Source organism: Chelon labrosus, assembly GCF_963514085.1.
Source record: "Chelon labrosus genome assembly, chromosome: 17".
NCBI classification, from domain to species: Eukaryota; Metazoa; Chordata; class Actinopteri; order Mugiliformes; family Mugilidae; genus Chelon; species Chelon labrosus.
In genome coordinates, this window is record NC_140350.1 from 24,852,522 (window position 1) to 24,875,789 (window position 23,268).

General features: G+C 42.7%; 1 protein-coding gene across 4 annotated transcripts in view; it reads right to left on the minus strand.

The window, feature by feature from the left end:
* Positions 1–585: 585 nt before the first annotated feature.
* LOC311503055 (polypeptide N-acetylgalactosaminyltransferase 10-like) overlaps positions 586–23,268 on the minus strand; it is a gene marked incomplete at its 5' end in the record, with an annotated part of 69,557 nt that continues 46,874 nt past the window's right edge. For all 4 annotated transcript variants that reach the window (XM_084565564.1, XM_084565563.1, XM_084565562.1 and 1 more), the window contains 8 exons: positions 586–1,067; positions 2,682–2,831; positions 3,454–3,570; positions 4,691–4,912; positions 6,840–6,947; positions 11,298–11,415; positions 19,005–19,188; positions 22,589–22,774. In XM_084565564.1, coding sequence (XP_084421690.1) covers positions 903–1,067; positions 2,682–2,831; positions 3,454–3,570; positions 4,691–4,912; positions 6,840–6,947; positions 11,298–11,415; positions 19,005–19,188; positions 22,589–22,774 — 1,250 coding nt within the window. In that variant the 3' untranslated portion in view covers positions 586–902. The remainder of the gene's footprint in view (positions 1,068–2,681; positions 2,832–3,453; positions 3,571–4,690; positions 4,913–6,839; positions 6,948–11,297; positions 11,416–19,004; positions 19,189–22,588; positions 22,775–23,268) is intronic.

The window sequence follows — 23,268 nt, forward strand, 5'->3', positions numbered from 1 at the left end:
GATCCAGGAGTGGAAAAAAAAAGTTGTACAGTATCTCTGCAAGAGTTTGGCTCTTGTCAATCCTTCAGATCCAAACGTCGTTGTTTAAAACCACATTCCCTGGGTTTGAAGAATCTGGTCTCACTGCAGTTCTCTCACCCTGGAGGTCAGAAGGACAGAATACAGTCAGTGAATCAAATATCAGTTTTTATCAGTTTTTATCAGATAGTGAAGCAGACGCTAGATTGACTGACTGGAAGGTTCACTGGTGTTCAGTGTCTTTCTTTTACCTCCTGTTACCGTACAGCCCTGCGCTGTATGATTGGACTCTGGACGTTGGCGTTGTTGCGTGCAGTCCCACCAGCTCCTCAGCTCTCAGCCAGCGCACCGGATGACTGCCGAACCACGGGGAATGTTTGTGAAGCTGCGTGCTTTCACATGTAGCTTCCATTCTTATCTGGATGACAGAAAAAAGACAGAGGTAAAACGTGCTGGAACTCTGAAACAGTGTTTCACGCAGCTAGTCAAGTTAAGAAGGTATTCATCCATCAAATTTGACCATTTGATGGGATTTGTTCACACTAAGAAATATGTAAAATAATGCTAGAGTAATCCTTTAACGGCACATCCACCTTTCCTTTGTGAGACTGGATCCTTTGTCCTTGCAGTAATGACTCAGAGCAAGCTGTATGTTCAAACTGTAGAATTCTAAAACTGGTTTTAGTCGTTTGTTCATGGAATCTACACTAACATGATAAACTGAAGCACAACCAGAAATGGGAAACTATCCATTTCACAACAAATTTGTGCATTTTTATTTATTTTTTGCTCACAACTATAAACGTTTTACTCACTGCAACACAGTGATCACTGTTTCGTGATCGTTTTCTTTGGAAGACGCCTCATCTCAATGTTCAGTGACCTCAGTTGGTGCCCCGGTTGAAGTGCTCCAGCACGGTGGCGTTGGTCCTCTCGAACAGCCACTGCTGGCTGAGGGAAGCCGGGTCACACGTGTTCATGAAGACCCGCCGCTCGCTGGGACTGCTGTCGATACAGCTGTTACTGACGGGGTGAAACAGACTCTTATCCTGCAGAGAAATACACATGGGACGTTTATGGACGTCTTGAAATAGTGTTGGAACCGACATAGAGGGTTAAAGAACCATAATGTATGGCCTTCACTTATTACGCTGGCATGTTTGGACCCTGTCATACCTCAGTACTATAAATGGAGTGTATCTATCCGCAGGGATTATGTTTTTCAATCTTATTCTTGATTATTTCTACATCATTTATAATAGTTCATAGTCAAACCGTGCAGATAAATAAAATAAAAAAAAGAACTTGAGCACTTTCAAAGCTATTGAGTATTTTCAAACATTTAGCCTCCACAGTTGGAGAGCTACTGTGCACCACAAAAGATGAAGCATCTTAAATCAAGGTAAATATGCTCATTCTTTTTCTGCTAAGATAATTCCTCTTACTGGGCAGTTTTAGTGTTAGAGCACTTGACTCACTTTAAGCATTTTGTTCCTAAATTGTCGTAATAATCTACATCTTATTGAGATTTTCTTACTGGTTCTTAGTTAAGTTCATGCTTAACCACAATCCTGTTAGAAGGTTCTTACATGAACACAGACAAGTGCAACAACTACAGAAGTCACAATCACAATTTCTTATGTCAAGCTCATCTTATTTAATCTCTAAACATGTTAAAAACAGATAATGACCAAATGGAAATTATTGTTTTATTGTTGGTCTTCTGTATGCCACTGGCCAGTCTGAGGAGAACCTTCAGTAACAGACTCATTCAACCCAAATGCTCCACAGAATGTGACATTAAACCTTATAACTCCTCCCACTGACATTTGGTGACTGTTAACACTCTTAACACTTCAGACTCTTTTCATTTATTTGTAACCACTTACTTCTGCATATTTTTATATTTATATTTTTATATTACTTTTTATTCTATTTGCATTTGACTCTGTCATCTTGCAACTGTCACTTTATGGGAGCAACAGCAACAAAACAATTTCCTTGAGAGATTATAAAGTATTCTGATTCTGATACAGTACAGAGCAGTCACAGTTATAGCCACTGAGTAAATGGTTCTGTTCATATTTTTCTTGTATCAACACAAATCTACTTGTTTTTAGTCTAAAACACCAGGCTAATATCTGTGGGTCCTTTGAGGCTTTAAAAAATCTTGGTAAGTTGTATTTTCCTGTTCTATTGGCAGATCATTTTGCTTAGTTTAAGTATTATAGTCCTCATTTTAAGGCTTTTTTTAAGATAAGATAAGATAGGATAAGATAGGACTTCATTTATCCCTGAGGGAAAATTAGGATGTTACAGCGGCAGGGAACAACAATGCAAGAGATACAATACAAAAAGATAGAATAAAGGTAGACAAGAGAAGCTATATAAAAAGTAAATAGATTATGGTACAATAAATATTTACATATTGCATCAGGTTTAAATAGATAACCAGAAGTTGAAAAAAACAAAACCTTCAGCATAGTTTTTGCAGAGTAACAACTGTGTCCTGCAGATGTGACCGGACTAGACTTTATTTCACCAGTTGAAACAGTTCCTTAATCATAAGCACACTTAACTGACCACAAAGAGGAAAACCAGCTGGAAGAACGCTTTAATGAACACCCCTGTATTTTTTAAGAAGCATCAACCCTCCACCGTACCTTTCTGTAGCGCCACAGCTGGTTCCCCTTCATGCCGTGACAGTCGTACAGGGTGACAGGGCTGCTGTGGGAGACCGCATCAAAGCACACCTTCCTGGTATGCATGGGGTCACCCACCCGGATGTCCTCCCTCCAACCGAATGTTAACACCTGCAAAAAGAAAGATCTCTGCTGTAATCTGCTGTAGTGACAGGAAATGACTGTTTTCCTGTCACTGTTGGCAGGATGGAAAATAATGTAAATAGCTGCATTTGATCATCCCTGGCTGTGGGATAACAAATATTTAGCTTATAAACACTACCATGCACCGTGCCTTATATTATTATCAGAGATTGTTCTCTGGTTTAGGAGGCCAGAACGATTCTGGACAAGGGAAGTGAACTCCAACCGTTTGCCTGACACTGGCGTACCAAACAGTGCATATACGACTTGTGCTTATCATTGTCAGAAAGGACTATATGTTTAGTTTTGTTTGACTAATTTCTCTGTTGCTTTCTGTTAAACTTAAAACAATAAACCTTAACTAAAACCTATTCAGTCTGGTTTAATGTTGTTTCCCTGACCCCCTAACAGAGCTGAGTAGTAACAACTATGTTGCTGTTACTCTTCTGTCCATCATGATTAAATACCACCAGCCCAGATGATCTGACTGACCCAGCAGATCTTTGCAGAGTGGGTCCTGGCTGCAGACGTGGAGCAGCAACGGAATAAATGTAGAGCAAAAGCCATCAGGAGCAAGTTTACAAGAGAAGCTGTAATGAGTGACCCTCACCTGTCCATGACTCCAGCCCACTTCACCCCTCCCCTTCACACAGCTCTCCAGTCGGATGGGGCTCCCGGACACAAAGTGTTTGATCTCCATACACATGCCGCTGCCCACGTTCCGTATCTGGACAGATACACAAATACACAAATACACGCACACACAGACACAAACCAGAGGACACGGCGTCAATGAGACAGGGACTCTTTATAGGACACAGGTTAATCAATATACTGATCACAGTCACAGGGATTCTGTCCTCGGCAGCTTGTTCACAGCACTTCATTCTTTTTGTTCACCTCACATGTCAGGGGGCCAGAGGCGTGTTTGGCCCCCAGGTGTGTATTCAGGTTGCCCTGATGGGGATCTGCAGCGTGCCGGGGGAGAGGGTAAAGATCTGGGTGATTGCAAACATCTTTCATCACCGTTTCTTTTCTATCGTCATCATCAGGAACTTTATCAGCGTTTCACTGTAGTAAAAGAATCAGTCTTTGTTGATTTATTCATGGATGTGTTTCTTGCAGTTCTCACTTTGGTATTTAGTGCAGTTTGTAGTAACAAGAAGTGCTCATCTCACGTACAGATCACACCATGAACCAGCCTCCAGCTATTTCACCTAGCACGTGTTCTTAGTTTCACTGTGCAGCTACACTTATTAATGATGCATTTTAAACCAGCTCATGTGAAAAATAAGTAGAACAATTAAATTGTTTAAGGCGTCTAACATGGAAGCAATGAAGGTGTTAACTAAAGGGAGATTTGCAGCAGCCCTACTTCTGTGACTTTTGTTTGGTTACATTAATTATGAGCTGAGAAAGTTTGGCCATGGTGGATATGCAAATTTCAACCTGTTGTACTGGAGCCAGCGTTTGTGAAAGAAGCCTTTAGGCAATTAAACAAAAAAAAAAAAGAGCGAATTAAAAACTGCTGACATTTTCTAACAAAAGCTGAAAATACATGGTTTTAACTTTACTTTTAGCTGAGAGAGATACTTTTTAGTCAAGTATAACTTCCTTTGATAAATGTTATTCCTCTTACTTTTAGTTTTTAAGTTTTACAGTAGTCCAGTTGCTTTGTTTTCAGCTTTTATTTGGATATAAGTAGTGTTGCTTCTAGAGGACATTCAACAATCTGCAGTTTTTGGCGCTCTCACGATGGCTTAATGTTTCCTCCACTTGGTCATGACCAAACCTCCCCTTGTGTCAGCGCTGACAGCTGATAACTAATCAACTAATCCAGCGCTCACCTCTCCCCATGCAGCAGCAGGAGGCTCCACCGGCGGGTAGTGTTTGGGCAGGTCCCAGGCCACCTCGCTCATGAACCACTTGAAGTTCTTGCAGTTGAGTCGGTTCCTCAGCTCCTTCTGCGCCGTCATGTCTCCCGTGGACAGGTGGCGGTACTCGGGACGGCGCTGGTAGACGTATTCGGCATACTCATCCATCCAAACCTCCGCCACTCGTTTTAGATTCTGAAATTATATCAAAGACGGAGAAGATCACAGATCAGACAGATTATTCTTCTTAACTCTCGTCGTGATAAATATTCAATTTTACTTTAATAGAAAGAAATAACCTGTTACAGAACGATATTTTCCCCTGATACTGAAACAGCACTTTGATTTTGTGCAGAGACTACACCAGGTTCATTGTCACCTTCAGGGTTAGAACAACTCAGGGCCATGATCATTCCACCGAGGCCCAGTTTAAAATAAGCCAAACAAAAGCCAGCAGTAACTTTCACTGGTATGCTGAGTCAAACTGAGCCTGGTTCCAGGCCGTAGTAGAGGCATATATAATGAATGCTGCTCAGCTGCACCTCAGATGATTTAGCTCTTTAAGAAATTTCCCCATTCCGTGTTGGTACTTTGAAGAAAACGAGGAACTAAGCACTTAAGCTCATTCTTCACAGTAACACCTGCAAAGCTATAAGTCGTAGATAGGGGATGCATTGCATACCGCCGCCTCTAGCCTGGTGGTCTTTTGTTCGTGAACGCTCAGCTGAGTGTAAAGTACTCCTGTACATTTAGAGAAGAGAGTAGTGTACTTAGTAGAGGATGCAGAAAACTAAAACGCTGCCATTCGTTATCCTGCACTACGATGTGGTGTGTGTACGAGTGCAGGGTTTATGTTTGCATGTGTGTTCCTGTACATTTCTTTGTCTATTTACAGTTGTTTACTTGTGTGCTTGAGCATGATTAGTCAGTTCAAGGACACAGATGTTCCCTTAATATTGCCTGTGCACCGTGTGTGTCACAGTGTTGAGGTTTTTAATCACTCATTCATTCAGTCTGGTTGTTTTTCTGTATTCTTTCATTGACCTGTTGTCAAGCCTGCAGCCTAAACACCTCCAGCTCTCCACACCTCCACATCCAGTGGCTCAGCTTTCCAGCGTTCACTTCCTGTTCCGTCCTCGCCTCAACCCATGTATGGGATCTTCAGCAGCTCCCCGCGCTCTGTTTGCTTGCCTTGTTTTAGCAAACTTGTAGCTGCATTTTTTTGCTCATGAAGCTCTTTTGATTTTCCTTTTTCGGTCTCACAACTCCTGCTGTTGTGTCCTCATCTTTGTGCGCATGTGTCTCTGTGTGTGTGTGTGTGTGCACATGTATTTGCAAGAATGAGATGACTTTTTTTCCATCTCCCCCTGCTCTCTAACAGCTAAATATTTCCTGCCCCATATTTCAGCACAGCACAAAGACAAACATGGTTTATTTCCAAACCAAGAGTCCTCCTTCAGAACACTATTGATGACTATAGACGATGATATGAAGCTGAGAATTATTTGGATTTTATTACAGGGCATGTTTCAACTGATACAGAGAAAAAAAAAGCACTATATAAATGGATAGTGGTACAACCAATCAGAGCAACAACATACGTTGTATGACATCAAGTGATTTCTGCTGTCCTCGTCAATGTCTTTTATAGCAGACTCAAAAGTGGACTCTAAACTTGTGGGAGCAGTTTGGGGATGACCCCTTCCTGTTCCAACATGACTGAGCACCAGTGCACAAAGCAAGGTCCATAAAGACATGGATGAGAGAGTTTGGTGAGGAAGAACTTGACTGGCCTGCACAGAGTCCAGACTTCAACCTGATAGAACAGCTTTGGGATGAATTAGAGTGAAAAAAAATATTTTTTCTTAACTCAGTGGTTTGTCGCTTTTGTTAACGTTAAACAGTGCATTTGAATAGGTCCTATTCTTACTTCTACTGACAGTAAAACACAATCGGTTGTTGTGTCGGGACTCAGACGAAGCCGAAGTCGTACAGCAGTGTTGTACTGACACTGAACTTCTGCATTATACTTTATACTCTCACAACACAATGAAAATCTGTGACTAATCTGCTGCATTGCATTTTGTCATGATCCGTGGAGGCCTGCAGTGTGAAGAATTACCTTTGCCAAGCTGATCCCTCCAGGGACCTTGTAGGGGACGTACTTCCTATAGATGTGTCCTACCCTGGAGCAAGGGATGTCCTCCATGCGACCACCACACATCCACACCTTAAGAGAAACACGGAGGGAGAGGAGAGGGCACCTTCATCAGAGGATCCTCTATTGTATTTAGAAGCTATGTCGATTTTAAAAATTCAAAGAGTTGAAAAGGTAAAGGAGGATGAAGGGAGGAGATGATCAAGGAGTTCAGCAGGAGACTAAGAGACAAGAGGTGCAGCGAGGAACAGGCTTATGAATCCTGAGAGGCTAAGAAAGGAGGCAGTGAAGTTGAGATGGCAGCTTGGAGCGAGAAGAGGAAACAACAAAACCAAATTATGAAGATGACGACCTAGCCTCAAAGTGAAACAGAAGATAAAGACTCAACTACTTGGTAAAGTAGGTGTTACTGCTGTGACGGTGTTTAAACTTGAAGAAGTTTATCAGTAAAGTACGGCACACCTGAACAATTATTCACTGAGGTTTAAATATATTTTAAGACCTCTAATGTGTTCATCTAAAAGCAAAAACAGACCCTCCTTTTCCTCTTACGCATCTATCCCACAGAACAGCGACATCCGACAGTGGCTCTTCATTCTAATCCTCCAACTACAATAAGAACAACTGTAATGATTCTCTTACTTGGCTCACAATGCTGAAAATAAGCTGAGAGGACACGAAGAGGATGAGGAAGAAAGGACGACTTAGAGACAGCAGGCGCGACGGAGAGGGGCTTTTGTTTTTATAAACAATGGCAAAATGAGAAGTGTGGAACTGAAAAGATGGATTAAAACATGAAAACAAACCAAGAGAGAGGTGTGGGGCTTCTATTCCTGCAGTGTAGCGTGTGCTGTTTGGAGGTTAGAGGCAGGAATAACAGAACGTAAAATATACATGCGTCACTTATCACTTCTGTGTTCAGGCACGTACAACATCAATTCCAATGAGGATGCTCATGCAGAGCGGCCCTGATCACAGTCACATAATTCACTCTAGCTTTGTTAATAAAACATGTCACAAAAACCTGCGTTGACCTGAAGTGCAACACAAACTTGAGTTCCCTCTTTTGGTGTCCAAGACTAAATAAAACATGAATGCCTGTAGTTTACTGGGTTTCAGTTGCCTGGTCGTGTGTTTTGCTGCCGCTGCATGAATAATAACGATCTTACAAACGCCTCACAGGATAAAACGAGCTGCTAATGCTTCAAGATTAACTCTCACACCAGCCTGAACCCAATATACACGAGTGCACCGTCATATCATCATGGTTGCACCTGTTTGACGCCTGGTTGGTCAGAAAATCATGAAATTAAATAGACCTGTCCAGCGTATACTGTTTGACGGTGTTGCCGTGGAAACAAAGTCCTATTTTTATGGAAAAACAACTTAAACTGTACATAAAAAATACATGAGTGTGTATGAAGTTGTAGAGAGGGTTTTTGTCAGGTTTTATGAAGTATTTTTTATTTTGCATGTTCAGAAATTCAGTTTTTCTTTCCGTTGCCTCGGGGCAACGTTGTGCGATAACGGCTACGCCTTGAGGGAGACTTTGCTAACGGTGTTTTTGAATGTAATCGTATATTTTTTCATGCATTTTTGCACAAAACTAGTTGTAAATGCAATAATATTTGTATTTATATCGAATTTTGAGAGAAAAATGGAGGACCCACGGCTTCTATTCCAAATCAGGACGTCCACTTGGACAACACATCACACTGAAAAACAATGTGTGACAACAAAGGAGGATGCACGGTTCCTGGGTGCACAGGAGCACCAAGAGTGATGTGTAAAAAGCGTAATGTGCACCTCTGTTTCACAGGACAGAATAACTGCTTTCTGAAGTTTCACACTGAGCGACAGTAATGTCCAATATGAGAATAAACATGACGATGGACTATATGAAGCTAAGCCTGGATTCATTCAGATATGGAAGATTTTCTGATGTTTTCATTGCTCTCTAAAAGTTGCCTTATGATGTATGAATTAATCATTCCCTCTGTTGTTTTGTACCATTGTTGCACAACGTTGCCCCTTGGCAACGGAAAAATATCTTGAAGTGGAAGGGTCTGAAATATATATAAAAGAATGTTTTGACAATAAAATGGTCCAAAATGAATCAGTAAATGACGCTGAATCATTTTCAGCATTAATATGTGTGCAGTAGAGGGATATGTTACTGGTCCGGTCCCCTTGAGATCAAACTGGGCTGTATATGGACCCTGAACTAAAATGAGCTTGACACCCGTGCTGTGATAAAATAACACCATCACTACTATGATATGAGCCATAGTGTCAACCATGCCACAGCCATGAATAGTTTTTTTTTTTTTTACGTATGCCTTTAGAAGAGTTTCCTTCTTCCAACTATCTGCCAGTTTGCCAACTTTTACTCTGAATAAATACTGTTTTTTGGCTCCATCCACTGAGGTTTAATTATTTCTGCCCGCAGAGCAGCTCTGCAAAAATGTTTGCATAACTGAAACTCCGCCGGAGAGCTGTAAAGAAGTTTTATGCCTTTTGCCGTCCTCTCTCCCTGCATGTGAGGTCATGCTGCCTCGGAGCTCCGAGCCTGGATGTTGTGACACTATCTCACTGTGTGAGCTGGAAACGCCTGGTGTTCCCACACCAGCGTCAACCGGGATGGAGCTTTAGATTAACAGTGAACACTGAATGAGGTGATTGTGTTTCGCATGCAAGCAGAGCCTGGCTGTCTGTGGGAGCAGCAGTTTGGTTGTAAGGATTAGTATGAGAGCCTGTTAATCTTCTCACCTCAGGAGACTGGCTGTCTGCGCTGTATCAGCTAATGGGAATCTTAATAAAAAGGAAACCAAATTGAAAATCGGAGGGTATAAAGCAGACTTAAGAGGCTACAGCTACGCATGTGCTGATGGCAGAATTTCAGAGTGTGATAATCTTGGCCAAAATAATAACCTTGGTGTGGGATATTATCTCAGTAATTACTTAAATAAGATGAAAAGCTCCAAAACAGTATTAAAACATAAGAGCTTTCCTCAGCAGGCTCGGCAGCGGGTCACTGATGGCATTAGTTGAGGCTATCATTGGTTTCACACTCACAGCTGTAAATGAAATCCTCACCTTTAGCTCAGCAGTTAAAGAGTGTGCAGCGATGTCTGTAGTATTGCATAAGGTGGAATTTTCCACTAGGAATCCTAATGTTTGAGTTTGAAGTCTTAGCGAGCCGTTAATGCTCTCCTCACCCTGGGCTTCACGTATAAACTGCTTACGGTTCCAGCTAAACAAATGAGAATGTTTGCTGCTCCTGACAAACAGACCTTTTAATCATTCTGAGGTCTGGATAAAAACAGGAACTTTGCAGGTGTCGGTGTCTCTGTGACGGCACTGATCTCTGAATCTTTCCAAAGCAAACAATGCAGTAATGGAGGAAATGAGAAGCGGATTCATTTATAATTAAAATGATTGTTAGTTGAATATAAAATAGGTCCAAATGAAAAAAATCCTCCTTTAAGAATAAATGAGGGATAGTAATCTAATAATATATTTAATATATTCAAATACCCTAAGTACATTTTCATGATTATATATTTGCTTAACTTATATTTTAAATTGTATTTTCAAACAATCAACACTCATCGTTTAGATGCTGAGGTATACACCGATCAGCCACAACATTATGACCACTGACAGGAGAAGTGAATAACATCGACCATCTTGTGACAGTTCAGTGTTCTGCTGGGAAACTTCTGGACCTGGCATTCATTGGTGTGGATGTTACTTAGACATGTAGCACCCACCTAGACCAGACCAGGCACCCCCACCCCATAGCAATGACACTCCTTGATGGCAGCAGCCATCCCCAGCAGGATGCAGCCTGACACAGACACACACAAAAACACTTTAGGAACAACTAAAAAAAAAAAAACATGAAGAACAGCACAAGGTGTTTAGCCTGGTCGTCACCATCCTACGTTTCCGCCCGAAATTTGATTTCGGTCTGGCACGTAGTCTGGCCCAATTGCACTTCCGTGGTTCGCGTGTAACCGCGCCAATCAGCGAACAGTTGAGTGATGACGCGGAACTCGCCTGCCGAGTTGCTTGTAGTCCAGCGAAGCTTGTAGTTCAACAGCATAGGAACAATGGCGACAGAGGAAGAGACGCTAGAAGCCATCCGCAAAGTTGTCTCAACTCTCGAGAGCATCACGGAATTAAAACCAGAACAAGAGGCTTGTCTTGTCAATTTTATAAATGGCAAGGATGTCGTAGCTCTCCTTCCAACTGGCTTTGGGAAAAGTTTGATTTATTAACTATACTACACATAGTCATAATGTTATGGCTGATCAGCATATGTCATGTGCTCTATAGTATTCTTGTTTTTTGGGGGGCCTGTCTTGTAACAGACTAGAGTTACAGTGTGATCAAAAATAAAATCATTCTGTGTTTTACCTTGAAGGAGATCTCGTACTGTTCTCCTCCCCAGATCTCCAGACCCGTGTCGTATCCTCCCAGCTCCCAGAACCACTTCCTGTCCACGGCAAACAGTCCACCTGCCATCACCGGTGACCTGGATGACACAAAGCAGGGCTCACTGTTAGAATGTCCTGGTAGTGGTTGGATTGAAACAGGAGGCTTGAGGCTCAGATGAGGTGCAGACCAAACAAATATCATAATCACAATATCATTACTCCAGAATGACAAAACTACCTACAGGAGGGTCTGGTCCTGGAGGACTGGTGCCGGGAGAACCAGCTCCTGCTGAACGTCAGCAAAACAAAGGAACTGATAGTGAACTTCAGTGGGAAACAGCAGAGGGACTTACATCCACTTATTATCAGTGACTCTGAGGTGGAAAGAGTGACCATCTCACAGGACCTGTCATGGTCTCATCACCTGAACACCATCGTGAAGAAGGCCAGACAGCGCCTCTACCTCCTCAGACGCCTCAGAGACTTTAAACTTCCTCTCAAGGTGCTCAGGAACTTTTACACCTGCACCACAGAGAGCATCTTGTGTGAGAGCATCACCATCCGGATGGGAAACTGCACCAGCCCCTCAAAAGGGTGGTCTTTTGTTCTGATAGTCCCTTCCCCAACCTGCAGGACATTTACACAAAAGATCCAGAAACAGTCCAGTCACCCTGGACACTCTCTCTTCCCCCTACCGCCATCAGGCCGACGTTTCCTCTGTCTGAGAACAAAGACTGAGAGGCTGAAGGAGAGTTTCTATCCCCATCCATCTGCTCAACTCCTGCCTTAACTAGACTTAAGTACCACTGCACTTTAATTACACAGCTGCTTTAAAATATTGTAAATGTATGTATATAAGAGTTACTCATTTTAAGTTTACAGTTTCTTAGTTATTTTAAGTTATTTTTATTTTATTTTTCTCAGTTATACATTTATACTTCAATTTTTTTTACCTTTCGACCTTAAAAACCAATTATCAGGGTGATATTTGGTAATCAGTGATGAGTGACAAGTGATGAAGAGGACCTTCACCTCACACACTCGTTACTTTCAGTGCATTGTGTGTTACGGCTTTAGTCCAGACCTTTACATATTTGTATCTTCCCATCCAAGGCAGCAGTTCTCACTTTCTCTTTCTCACCGTTAAGTGAAACATCCAAAAAGATAAAAAAAACTATTCATTAAAGGAAAAAGAAAAGATGGCGAGAGATGAGCAAGAAACACTCTGGAGAAAGAAGCAGAAGCCTTCACCTCCAACAACTCACATGTCAAAATGTCCAGAACTATTTGTTAATTGTCAAAAGCCGAACAGACTAAAGCACTTAACATTAGATTACTTTTTAAACCTTAAAACTTTTTTCTGTATGTACTGTATTTCTACAGGAGACGGAGGGTCTCATGAGGTTAAGTACGATGAGTGTGTCGTTCCAGGTTTGGAATAAATCAAAAGTGAACAGTTGTATTATATTTCTACTGAATCACAGCACAGTTACAGCATTTTTAGCTGGGATACGTTTCCAACTGAATGATGTGGTCGGATCTCTTTCATACTTAAACAAGAAATATGTCAAGTATCCATGCTATTATTGACTGATTCAAGGAACAGATACAGCGACATGTCAGTCAGAAACAAATTAAATAACTGAAGATATTTCATCTTCATCTTCTACCGTTCTAAAAGACTGGTGAGGCAGTTGGAGTTTTAACAGGAGTATATTGTGTGGGTGTTGCCCACCTGAAACTCACATGACTAAGTCCTGTACCAGACACTGGCCAGACTCCAGACTCCAGACTCTATTCTCAAGATGTGAAGGAGGGTGAAACTTTTTGGAGACAGATGCTAAGACTGTGTTATCATATCTCAGCTCATATACATCTTTGGATCTGGAGTCACTGACCAGTTTGCTTTTACAAAACATTTTGTGAACGAACTGAAATATCTTAAGAGAAAGTGCAGTTTCAGCAGATTGCTTCCATCTGCTGTTTGCTCTGGGTCTCGGTGTTGTGTTACGTTCGCAACTTTTACTACAAGCGTGCAACCCCTAGTGGACAAATTAGGAAAAGCAGTTGCTTTTATTGAAAAGTAACAGTTAATGTCGTCAGCGTAATTTTTTCCACTTTGCAAATTCACCCTGCGGGACAGGCTGGAACCTCTGGCGGGCCAGTTTTGGCCCACGTCCCGTATGTTTGACACCTATGCACTGGAGTGAACTGAAAGCTCTGTTGGCTGAAGAATGGAACATTTCACTGCAGTTATTATAGACATTTTAGCAGATTCAAGGTTTAGGCATTGTCAAGCAGTTCTGCAAATTCAAGGATGGCACAATAGGTATTATAAGAGAACTACAACGTTTAGAAAAGCTTTCATTGCAAGGTGAATAACTTTATAGTGTTATCTGCACTGGATAAGTATTAACTGGGGACATCAGGTGATTTAAGAATGATCCCCGCACGCCTGTGTTGGGTGTTGCACACTGAAATGATCCAGGGGGGAAATTCATGAGCTGCCTGGTGGTATTTAAATCAGCTCCGTCTCATTCGTCGATAAATAAAATCAAATGCATCTAAGCGTGCTGCTGTGCATGTCATGCAGCTCATCATCTCTCAAGAAGACATATCGAGGGTAATTTGCCGGGTAATCTTCATTTTACAAATTATAGTCATGGCTGTTTTGCACAGGTTTGAGATCACAGATACAATTATTCCAAATTACGAGAGGTACTCACTAAGATTAGTCCTGTGTGAATAGAGCTTCTGAGCTTTGAGTTTTTGGGACCGCTCTTGGTTCTTTTCTGTGACCTCTGACTACAGCTGCTGTGATGACTGATAACTTTTCAAAACCACATTTAAAACCCTCCAAAAAGTGAGTATTATGTATTTGTCATTGGCATATTTATTTATATACAGAAAAAAGAAAAAAAATGAGAGTGCATTTGGAGTGCAGACAGTAAGTCAGAGTGCATGTATTTATGGTGGCACTATTTCTCACCAGATAATGAAAATGCTCTGCATAGTGAACCAATTAACCCACAGCAGAGTACCCTGGCTTCTGTCTGCAGCTCTGAAGCTCTGTGCTGCTGAGTGCAGCCCTTGTTAGGCTGTTGTGTGGCTGCTCTACTTGATTGTTGCTGCCTGTGCTGCACACCTGAGGCAGACAAATTGGGCCAGCAGGTGCACACGCAGAAAAATCAGAGTTTATGTCAGAGCAAGACCACAACTCTCTTCACCACAGCACTCTGAACCCATCAATGTTGCACTAATCTTAACAATCAAGCAACACTGACGAAGAGTTGTCTCTTCTTTATGGCCCCGTCCCTAAACGAGATGTGGTCGTCACACACACACAGTCATGGTTGTCATAGTTACAAGCTTTTCATCAGGTAGAGATCGGAGGCAGGGAACCAGCAGGTAGTCTGCTCTCACCAAAGCCGTCCTCGAGGAGGATCAATTAAAGGCAAACAGGGCAGCTACTGTACTGTCAGCAGTGAGACTCACCCCGGGGCTCCCCACGCCTCGTGAGCACTGAGCACAGACCTCAGTCCCGCGGTGATAACAGCCACGTTTCTGCAGCTTTCCGCCTCCAAGGCCGCAAACAATTAAATGACTCTAGCAGAGATTACGGAACCCGCTGCACTTCTCTCCAGCGCGTTTTTTTTTTGGTTCAGTATCTCTCAACACATCCTGATTACTCTGGGCACGCCATGCCTCATCCTGCTTTTTTTTTTTTTTTTTTTTTTTTTTTTTTACAGCGCTTCATTTTTTATCATTAAAATAAAAACAATGTGGAGAGATGAAAACATGAGTGTTCGCTGCTCGCTCTGTGGGGCACGTCATCTGATGGAGCTCTAAATTACCACTCACAGCAGCACAGTATGCACACATGATAAATGATTAGCTTCTTGGCTGCTTGCAGTGTAATAAAATTAACATAATTTCCACTTTGCTTTTTCCAGTGATAATAATGTTCTATGTTCCATATCTGGCGGTAATTGAAAAATGCACATGAACATGGCTAAAACAACATGGACCCATGAACGTGACACATTTATTTGACACAAATCCATGCAGTCTTCTGGTTTTCAGGTTTTCAAACTGATTTTGAAAGCGGCCACAGGGAGTTGCTCCACCCAGCGAGCATTAGCAATGTTGACCGATGACATTTGGCAACGTGGTTCCAGTAAAGGTGCTGAATCAGGGTGACTTCAGGGCTCTGTCAAGTCCTTCCACACAAAACCGGGAACCGAGTTTTGCAACAGTATTTGTGTGCAAAAGCATTTAACGTGTTCAGACTCAGTTATGGATAAGACTTCATAAAGTATGAATATAACTAACCACATGGTCTCTCCTTTTGTAACAACTAGGATCTGTTTGAAACACTGCAGGACAAAGCACGTAATCACCACTCATGCAGGTACCAGCCTCACAAAATGTCTTCTTTTGTGTTTAGTTAATTAAGAAAACCTCATAAAAATACAGCGCTTTGTGCAGCCCTAATTACCCCTTGGAAATAGTTTTTGTGTCTACTGGATGGAATAAATCAGATTTACTTTCAACTCGTAACACTTTGTTGTGCAGGGAAAGCGTGAGATTTAAAGTTCTTCCTTCCTTTTAATGCTTTCACACTACACACATGTGCTTATTTGCTTTTATTTCTTCATTAAAAATGCTGTAAATTACCACTCACAGCAGCACAACGTGCACACACGATAGATGAATGGCTTTTTGAATGTTTGCAGTGTAATAAAATCAGCATAATTTTCACTTTGCTTTGCCAATGATAGTGCTGTTCTAGGTTCCATATCTGGTGGTGATGGAAAAGCCAACACTAAGATGGCCAAAACAACATGTGCACCTGAACGTGACACACTTGTTTAACACAAATCCATCGGCATTAGCGGCTTACAGACCTGTGGTTTTCAGGCTGTCAAATGGATTCTGAAAGAGGCCGCAGGGAGTTGCTCCACCCAGCGAGCATTAGCGAGGTCGACCGCAGACGTTTGGCGACATGACAGCATGAGTTCCAGTTAATCCCAAAGGTGCTGAAACAGGGTGGTTTAGGGTTCTGTGAAGTGGTTCCAAACTAAACTATTTTTGCAACAGTATTTGCATCCAAAAGCATTGGACGTGTTGAAACGCACAAGACAGAGACAACACAGTAAATTCTCACTATGACTGTCCATATTGTCCATGCTACTGTCTTAGGTCTCTGCTTTTTTAACGACTCATCTTTTTTTTTCTTTCTGCGCTCTTTTCACCTCAACAGGTCAAGGCAGACAGCCGTCCACGCCGAGTTTGGTTCTGTTTCAGGTTTCTTCTGTTTACAGGGGAGCTTTAGAGCGCTGGCTCATGGTTTGTCTGGTTACTCTACATAATACCTACAGGTTTTCAGCCTAATATATAATTAGTGTTATCTTCATCTTTAAAAGTACACGATGAACTCAAATATGCTTTTCATCACAGTAATGTAACTGAAACATGGAGCGTTATTGGGCTGCTACAGACGGCTGAATCGACTAGAACTGAACGAGGTCTGTTTGATCAGATGGACAGACTAAAACACTTTGCCTTAAATAAAGACACAGGACAGATGACTTAATCACTGTTGACACAAAGTGAAGCAAAGAGACGGAGACATGGAGGTACCAGTTTTAAAAATGTCATCTTCTGGGTTATATTAATTAACAAAACCTGCTTTGTCAGTCCTAATCACGAGGTTTGGATTTCTGAATCCAATCGATCTTCATTTGGAAGACACCGATTCATTATATCCTTGGATCAGCTTCTTAAATACTCGATATCACCTACATGCTCTTGTTGAAATATCGCTGCCCCAACAAGATTAGTTCACGTGTCAGGGACATCCAAAACATGACAGAAGCTACATCTCAGGCCCAAAAGCTGATTGGATTTAAAACGTATCATGCAAGATGTGGATCTAGAGGGAAAATACTGTGGAAATACCACAAATCTCTGGAATCAATTAGTTTTAGATTTAAGTGAAATTGGTTTGAAACTGAAATATCTCCAAAATCAGATTCACTTTTCAACTCGTGACACTTTGTTGTCCAGAGAAAGCATGAGATTTAAAATCCCTCCTACCTCCATTCTGATGCGTTCATAGAGACAGGGTGACAAGTGTTTATTTGCTTTTCTTTCTTTAACAATGCTCTTTTGTTGCTGCTGAAGTGGCCCAAACCTGCAAATCCAGCACACAGGGAATCTGGCACCTGGTTGTAGGTGTTCTGCAGGTGAAGTGCTGTTATGTAACACTGCGACCGCCCTTGGACCCCTCAGTTCATGTAATGTCTGGTCTACAGTTGTGCAGTGCACCAGTGAAGTGGTGCACTGGAGGATTTGACTTCCACTCCTGCCTGAAGTACGAGGGGATGCACCTCCCCCGACAGATGCATGCACCTCACCCGCTTCTTTAAAATCATGAAATACCTAGGTGGTTAGCACTGATGCCTCAGAGCCAGAAGGTTCTGGGTTCTAATCCATCCAGGCCGACTGGTTCCTTTCTGTGTGTAGTCTGCATGTTCTCCCTGTGTCTGCGTGGGTTCTCTCCAGGTTCTCCAGCTTCCTCCCACCGTCCAAAGACATCCTGGTTATGTTCATTGGTGATTCTAAATTGGCCGTAGATGTGAGTGTCTCTCTGTGTTAGCCCTGTGATAGACTGGAGACCTGTCCAGGGTGGACCCCACCTCTAGACCAATGATAGCTGGGTAGGCTCCAGCCAAGTAGTGTGGAGAGAATTCTCCACACTACTTGTGTATTTTTGCATTAAATATTCAAACTACATTTATTTTTTTTTTCACTACATTGGCAGTTCGTGCTTTTGTGAAATTTGTTTTGAATATCCATGTCTCTGTCCAAACCTGGCACTGCAAAACACATCCAATAAGTGCTCCGGGCACCAATGGACACATTTCTTCCGAGGATGCAATGTGCATGCTGCACTCAATAATTAGCCTCCCAACCTAGCGTCATCTCCACCAAAAATCTCGTCCAGGCCTGACAAGGAACTCAACATCATTTTGAGTAAAGCCATATTTTGGCAGGAACGCAAACAATTGAAACACCAAGATAAAGTTTAATGAGTGCCCTTGTTGGATAGAAGCTTTTAACAGATCAGCTGGGCTAAAGGGGAGATGACACTCAATGACAACCCGCTGGAGAAAAACAAAAATGCCATCATTAAACCCATCATTAAACTCAAATGGATTCAAGGTCTTTGATTTTCCTTTGCCAAAAAACAAACAGCAAATGCTCTAATTATATGTCAGTTGAAAGCCATGTCGGCGTTACGTATTCTGCTCCCTCTCCTTGCGTTTTCTCTGGCAGCTGATCCCTTGACGACTCCCTCTCTCTCTCCGCCCCTCTCCTCTGGCTGACTGAACTCACCTGCAACCCATCTGCTCATCAAGCCTCCATAAAAGACCCGCTCCCGCAGCCAGGCCTCACCAGTTTGTTCTGTCTTCCTCAGTGCTATGTTTCAGATTTGATAGATTTTTCTAGTTCTTGTCTGCTTCCCCCTTTTCTTAAACTGTATAATTCCCTGGCTTTGTGTCTGTGTTTTGGTCAGTTCAGTTTTGAGGAAACCTTGAAAAACCTAACAAGTAAACCTTCAGAATCTGCGTGTACGTTAAACTTTGCTTTGTCGCTCAGCTCTGCTCTCTGTGATACTCACTCAAAGGGCTCGCTGGGGTTGTCCCTCTCCATTTCCGGAGGTATGGGGATCCGTTTGTAGTACATTTCCCAGTCGAACGCCCCTCGCATGGCGTCGCCCGCCTGCGTCTCGTAGCCGAAGTTGTCGTGGTCGATGACGTCGATCATCGGACACACGATGGTCTTCCTGTTCTGGGCGATTCGGTCTGAGAGACACAGATGGTTGATGTCTGTTAAATACATTCCACAGATTTTCAATAAAGAAATAAATGTTCAGATTCAAAGTTCATTCGTCACATACATAGTGCAAAGCTTCTCGGAGAATCCTGATGATGTTACTGTTATAGAGATTGTGTTGGTGTCTTGTGTGGGATGGAAATCACTTGGAGTTCATGAAGAGGGAAAATAAAATTGTGTGTTTTGCACAAGCTACCAACAAAAGAGGGTTGCCAACGTCTTGGTTGACGAAGGATGACCGACTGACGTACAGTAGCAGCTCCTGCTGTCATCCTCACAGCTTGTAGTGGAGAAATTTTGCACTGCAGGCTCTCGGTGCAGCTTTGGAAAACATTTGGACCATCATCTGCCTCAATACCATACAATCACCACAACAACGGTCCTGCTCAGACCCGGTCATCGGAGGTATCTGATCACAAGCGTCCGGCTCTAAAGTACAGGTGTGAACACACACAGCTATAAAAAAAAATGAATGAAGGTGAATGATCACCTGAAAAGAACAGTTACCATAAGTGATGTCTGTTGAGAGCCTTTTTAAAATGTTCTGTCCTTGGACAACAAGTAAACAAGAATTATTATTTTTAAGCGAGTACACTGTATATGATTTAGAACGTGTCGGCATGTGGTTAATTACTGATGCGATCGTGTTGCTAAATAAGAAGCCACTTGGAGTTAAGTATTTCTTCAAAAATCACCAGTGTCTTTATTTACCTCCTGTCACAGATTCAACCAACAGCATGAACAGTGAGAGTACGCTGCGTGTAGAAGCTTCCAGGTTTTAGTTACAGTTTTGCCTTGTGCACGTCTCTACAATAACACCTGGACTTCACAGCTTGTTCCAAAATATATAGCATCTCCCCAAGTCATGGCGCGCACACACATGCAATAAACAGATGTTTGTGGTTCTGAAACAGCAGTAGATATCTGCAGGCTAAATGTTGGTGTTTATTTGCATACAGATCACAAAACTGAGAACTGATCTTAAGTGCTGGCGAGGGACACATTCATTTTAATGCAGCCGCGATCTGATTGCCCAGGTCAGATGTCATTCAAGGCCTGAAGACGCCAAGTGTTTGTTGCACGCTGTCAAGCAATGAGGAAGGACTGAAACAGCATTCATGGTTTGGGTAAAATAACAGAGGACGTGTAGCTTTTTGGACATTTTGAAAGTTTATACAAGTGTCCTTTGCCTTCTTTTAAATAGGAAATAACAGGCTGTCGTGGATTATTTCATTGTCGTTGAACACTTGGAGGTGTAATCGTGATCGTTGCTTCGTCACAGACTCCATACTTCCTCTCCATTAATATTATTCCAAGCGTCACAGCGGGTTGTCATGAACACGGCTGTGTGTTTATGTTACGCACCGGCAGACACACACGTTCTATTCCCAAATGATGTGTAAACAGCTTGACAGAGCGGTAACACGGGTCATAAGGTTTGCTGCGAAATGGTTCCAAGTGGGGCGGCGCCGTGCTGGGAGACAGAGCTGAACACGGGTCCTTAATGGGGGAAGGAAAAAAAAAGGGTAATTGAGAAAGTGAGAGCGTGTTAGTGAGCAAGTCCATCAGCCAGAAGAGGAGGCACTCAGTCTCACAGTAGGGGTGGTGTGTGTGTGTGTTTGTGTGCATGATTCGATGTTGGGGAGAGCAATTCGGCAGCGGCATCAAGTCGGCGAGCATCTGTGAGCTGTGACCATGAGAGTGAGGACATTCTGAAAGTAGTTTGAAAGCGAAAAAGTTTTTAAGCATTTGTGAAACTTTAAGAAATTTGCCTTTTTCTTTTCTTTCTTTTTTTTTGGGGGGGGGGGGAGGCAGTTTATGTAAATTGGATCCAGAAGGGATTCGTTAGCCAATCCAAAAGGAGCTAGCCTACTGGGTAGCATGTCTGCCTCAGAGTGTGTCGGTGCTTGCTGCATGAATCCGACATTGCTGAGAACATCTGCCTACAGCTGTGAGGCTTCGAGGCTTCATGGCTGTGTGTCTGATCAGGTGCTTTGCAGCACAGGAGCTCCAAAGTCGACTGTACTCTCTCATTCCTCTTCTCCGTCTACACTCTGGACTTCCGGTATAACACAGACAGCTGTCACATCAAGAAGTTCACGGACGGTACAGCCATCGTTGGACGGGTAACGGACAGGAATGACCTGGAATACAGGAAGGTGGTCGAGGATTTTGTCGACTGGTGTGAACGCAGTCACCTTCACATCAGTGCCACCAAGACAAAAGAGATGGTGACTGACTTCCAAAGGAAGGAAACACAAACCACACCGGTGAACATCCAGGGATTGGACATGGACATCATGGACCTGAACAATAAACTGGACTAGTTGGACAACACGAATGTCCTCTACAGGAAGGGACAAAGTCGCCTCCACCTGCTGAGGAGACGGAGGTCCTTTGAGGTGTGTAGGACACTACTCTGGACCTTTTTATGACACTGTGGTTGCATTGGCAACCTTCTACGCTGTGGTCTGCTGGTGTGGTGGAGTCACGGAGAGGGACAAGAAGAGACAGGGCAAACTGATCAAGAGGGCCAGCTCCATCCTGGGCTGTCCTCTGGACTCAGTGGAGGAGAGGAGGATGTTGGCTTAACCGTCAGGAACATCAGGAACAACCCCTCTCACCCCCTATATGAGACAGTTGGGACTTTAGGAAGCTCCTTCAGTCAAAGACTCCTGCACCCACAGAGCAAGAAGGAATGATTCTGGAGGTCTTTCGTCCCCTCAGCAGTCAGACTCTTTGACATCAGCATGTCTTAGCTCTGCTGCTGCTGAGCTTCTTTTCTTGGACGTACAAGAGCACAGTATACACCAACTCATCCCTGTCATTACCTCATGTCTTTTTCGTGCAATACTTGGTGCAACTCTTATTGGAGGTTGTTTTATTCATGATATTCATTCTGGTTAGCTACTAGAAAACTGATGCAATATGTAAGTATTTTTTGTACCATAACGTATTTACTTGTATATCGTTTCTCTTATCAACCTTTATTCTATTTTTTGTATCATGCTCTGTTGTTCTCTGCTGCTGTAACACCATCATTTCTCCACAGAGATAAAGTCCTGTCTTATATTATCTCTTATCTTATCTACAGGGGTAATGACTTTAATTCCAAATGTGTTGACCCAGTTTCAAGTTATGTTTAAGCAGTGAACTAGATGCACTGCACTGTTCTGCTGGTTTGACACAAAAAAATAAAGATATGGTTCACAGGATGTTTTACAACACTCTCCGTCACTCCTCCTTTCCTCACTCTGTATGTCTGAGGCGTCAGGTTACACTGACTCTAGACGAAAAACTAGAGGCTTCCCAACAGAGCTACAAATCTGAGAAGGCAACACCCCCCATATAGGTGTGTGTGTTTCTCACCCAGCAGAGGAGGCAGCCAGTTGACATTTGCCTCACAGTGAGAGTCCAGGAAGGTGATAACTTCTCCCTTGGCAGCGGTGGCGCCCAGCAGACGGGTCCTGATCAGGCCCTCCCTCTTCTTGGTCCTCAGGATGCGAACCTTCGGCATCCGCATCATGTAGTCCTCCAGCGCCACCTTTAAGTGCTCTGCACAGAAGGACGGGGAACAGAATAAGATCATCCGCCCCGTGTTGAGCTCTGTCCCTAATTATTCTGTCTGCTGCTGTAATTTCCTCTTCACTACTTTCATTTTCTCTCACCCTGACGTATCAAATGGAGTCATTTCTTAGGTGATTTTGAAAATTTGTTTTCCTCTCGTATGTGGTGCATTTCTAAGCAGTCTCCTTTTCATGTTGGCCCTGAAGAGATCTGTTTGATAATCGGTGTCAAAACAAGTAATGAAGGATGAAATCACAGATCCTGGCTCCGTGTGATAACATGTTATAATATGGTTCATCTGAGGCAAATATGAAGCTCGAGCAGCGTGACTAAGATGCTTCAACACATTTTCATTTTATACTGGTGACATGAACAACAAGCTGATGTCTGACGCCGGTCACCACAGAGTATTTGAGCTTAAGAACCCAGATATGTGCATAATTGTCCAGGTGTGAGTGCACTGCAGCTGCTGCAACCCCACA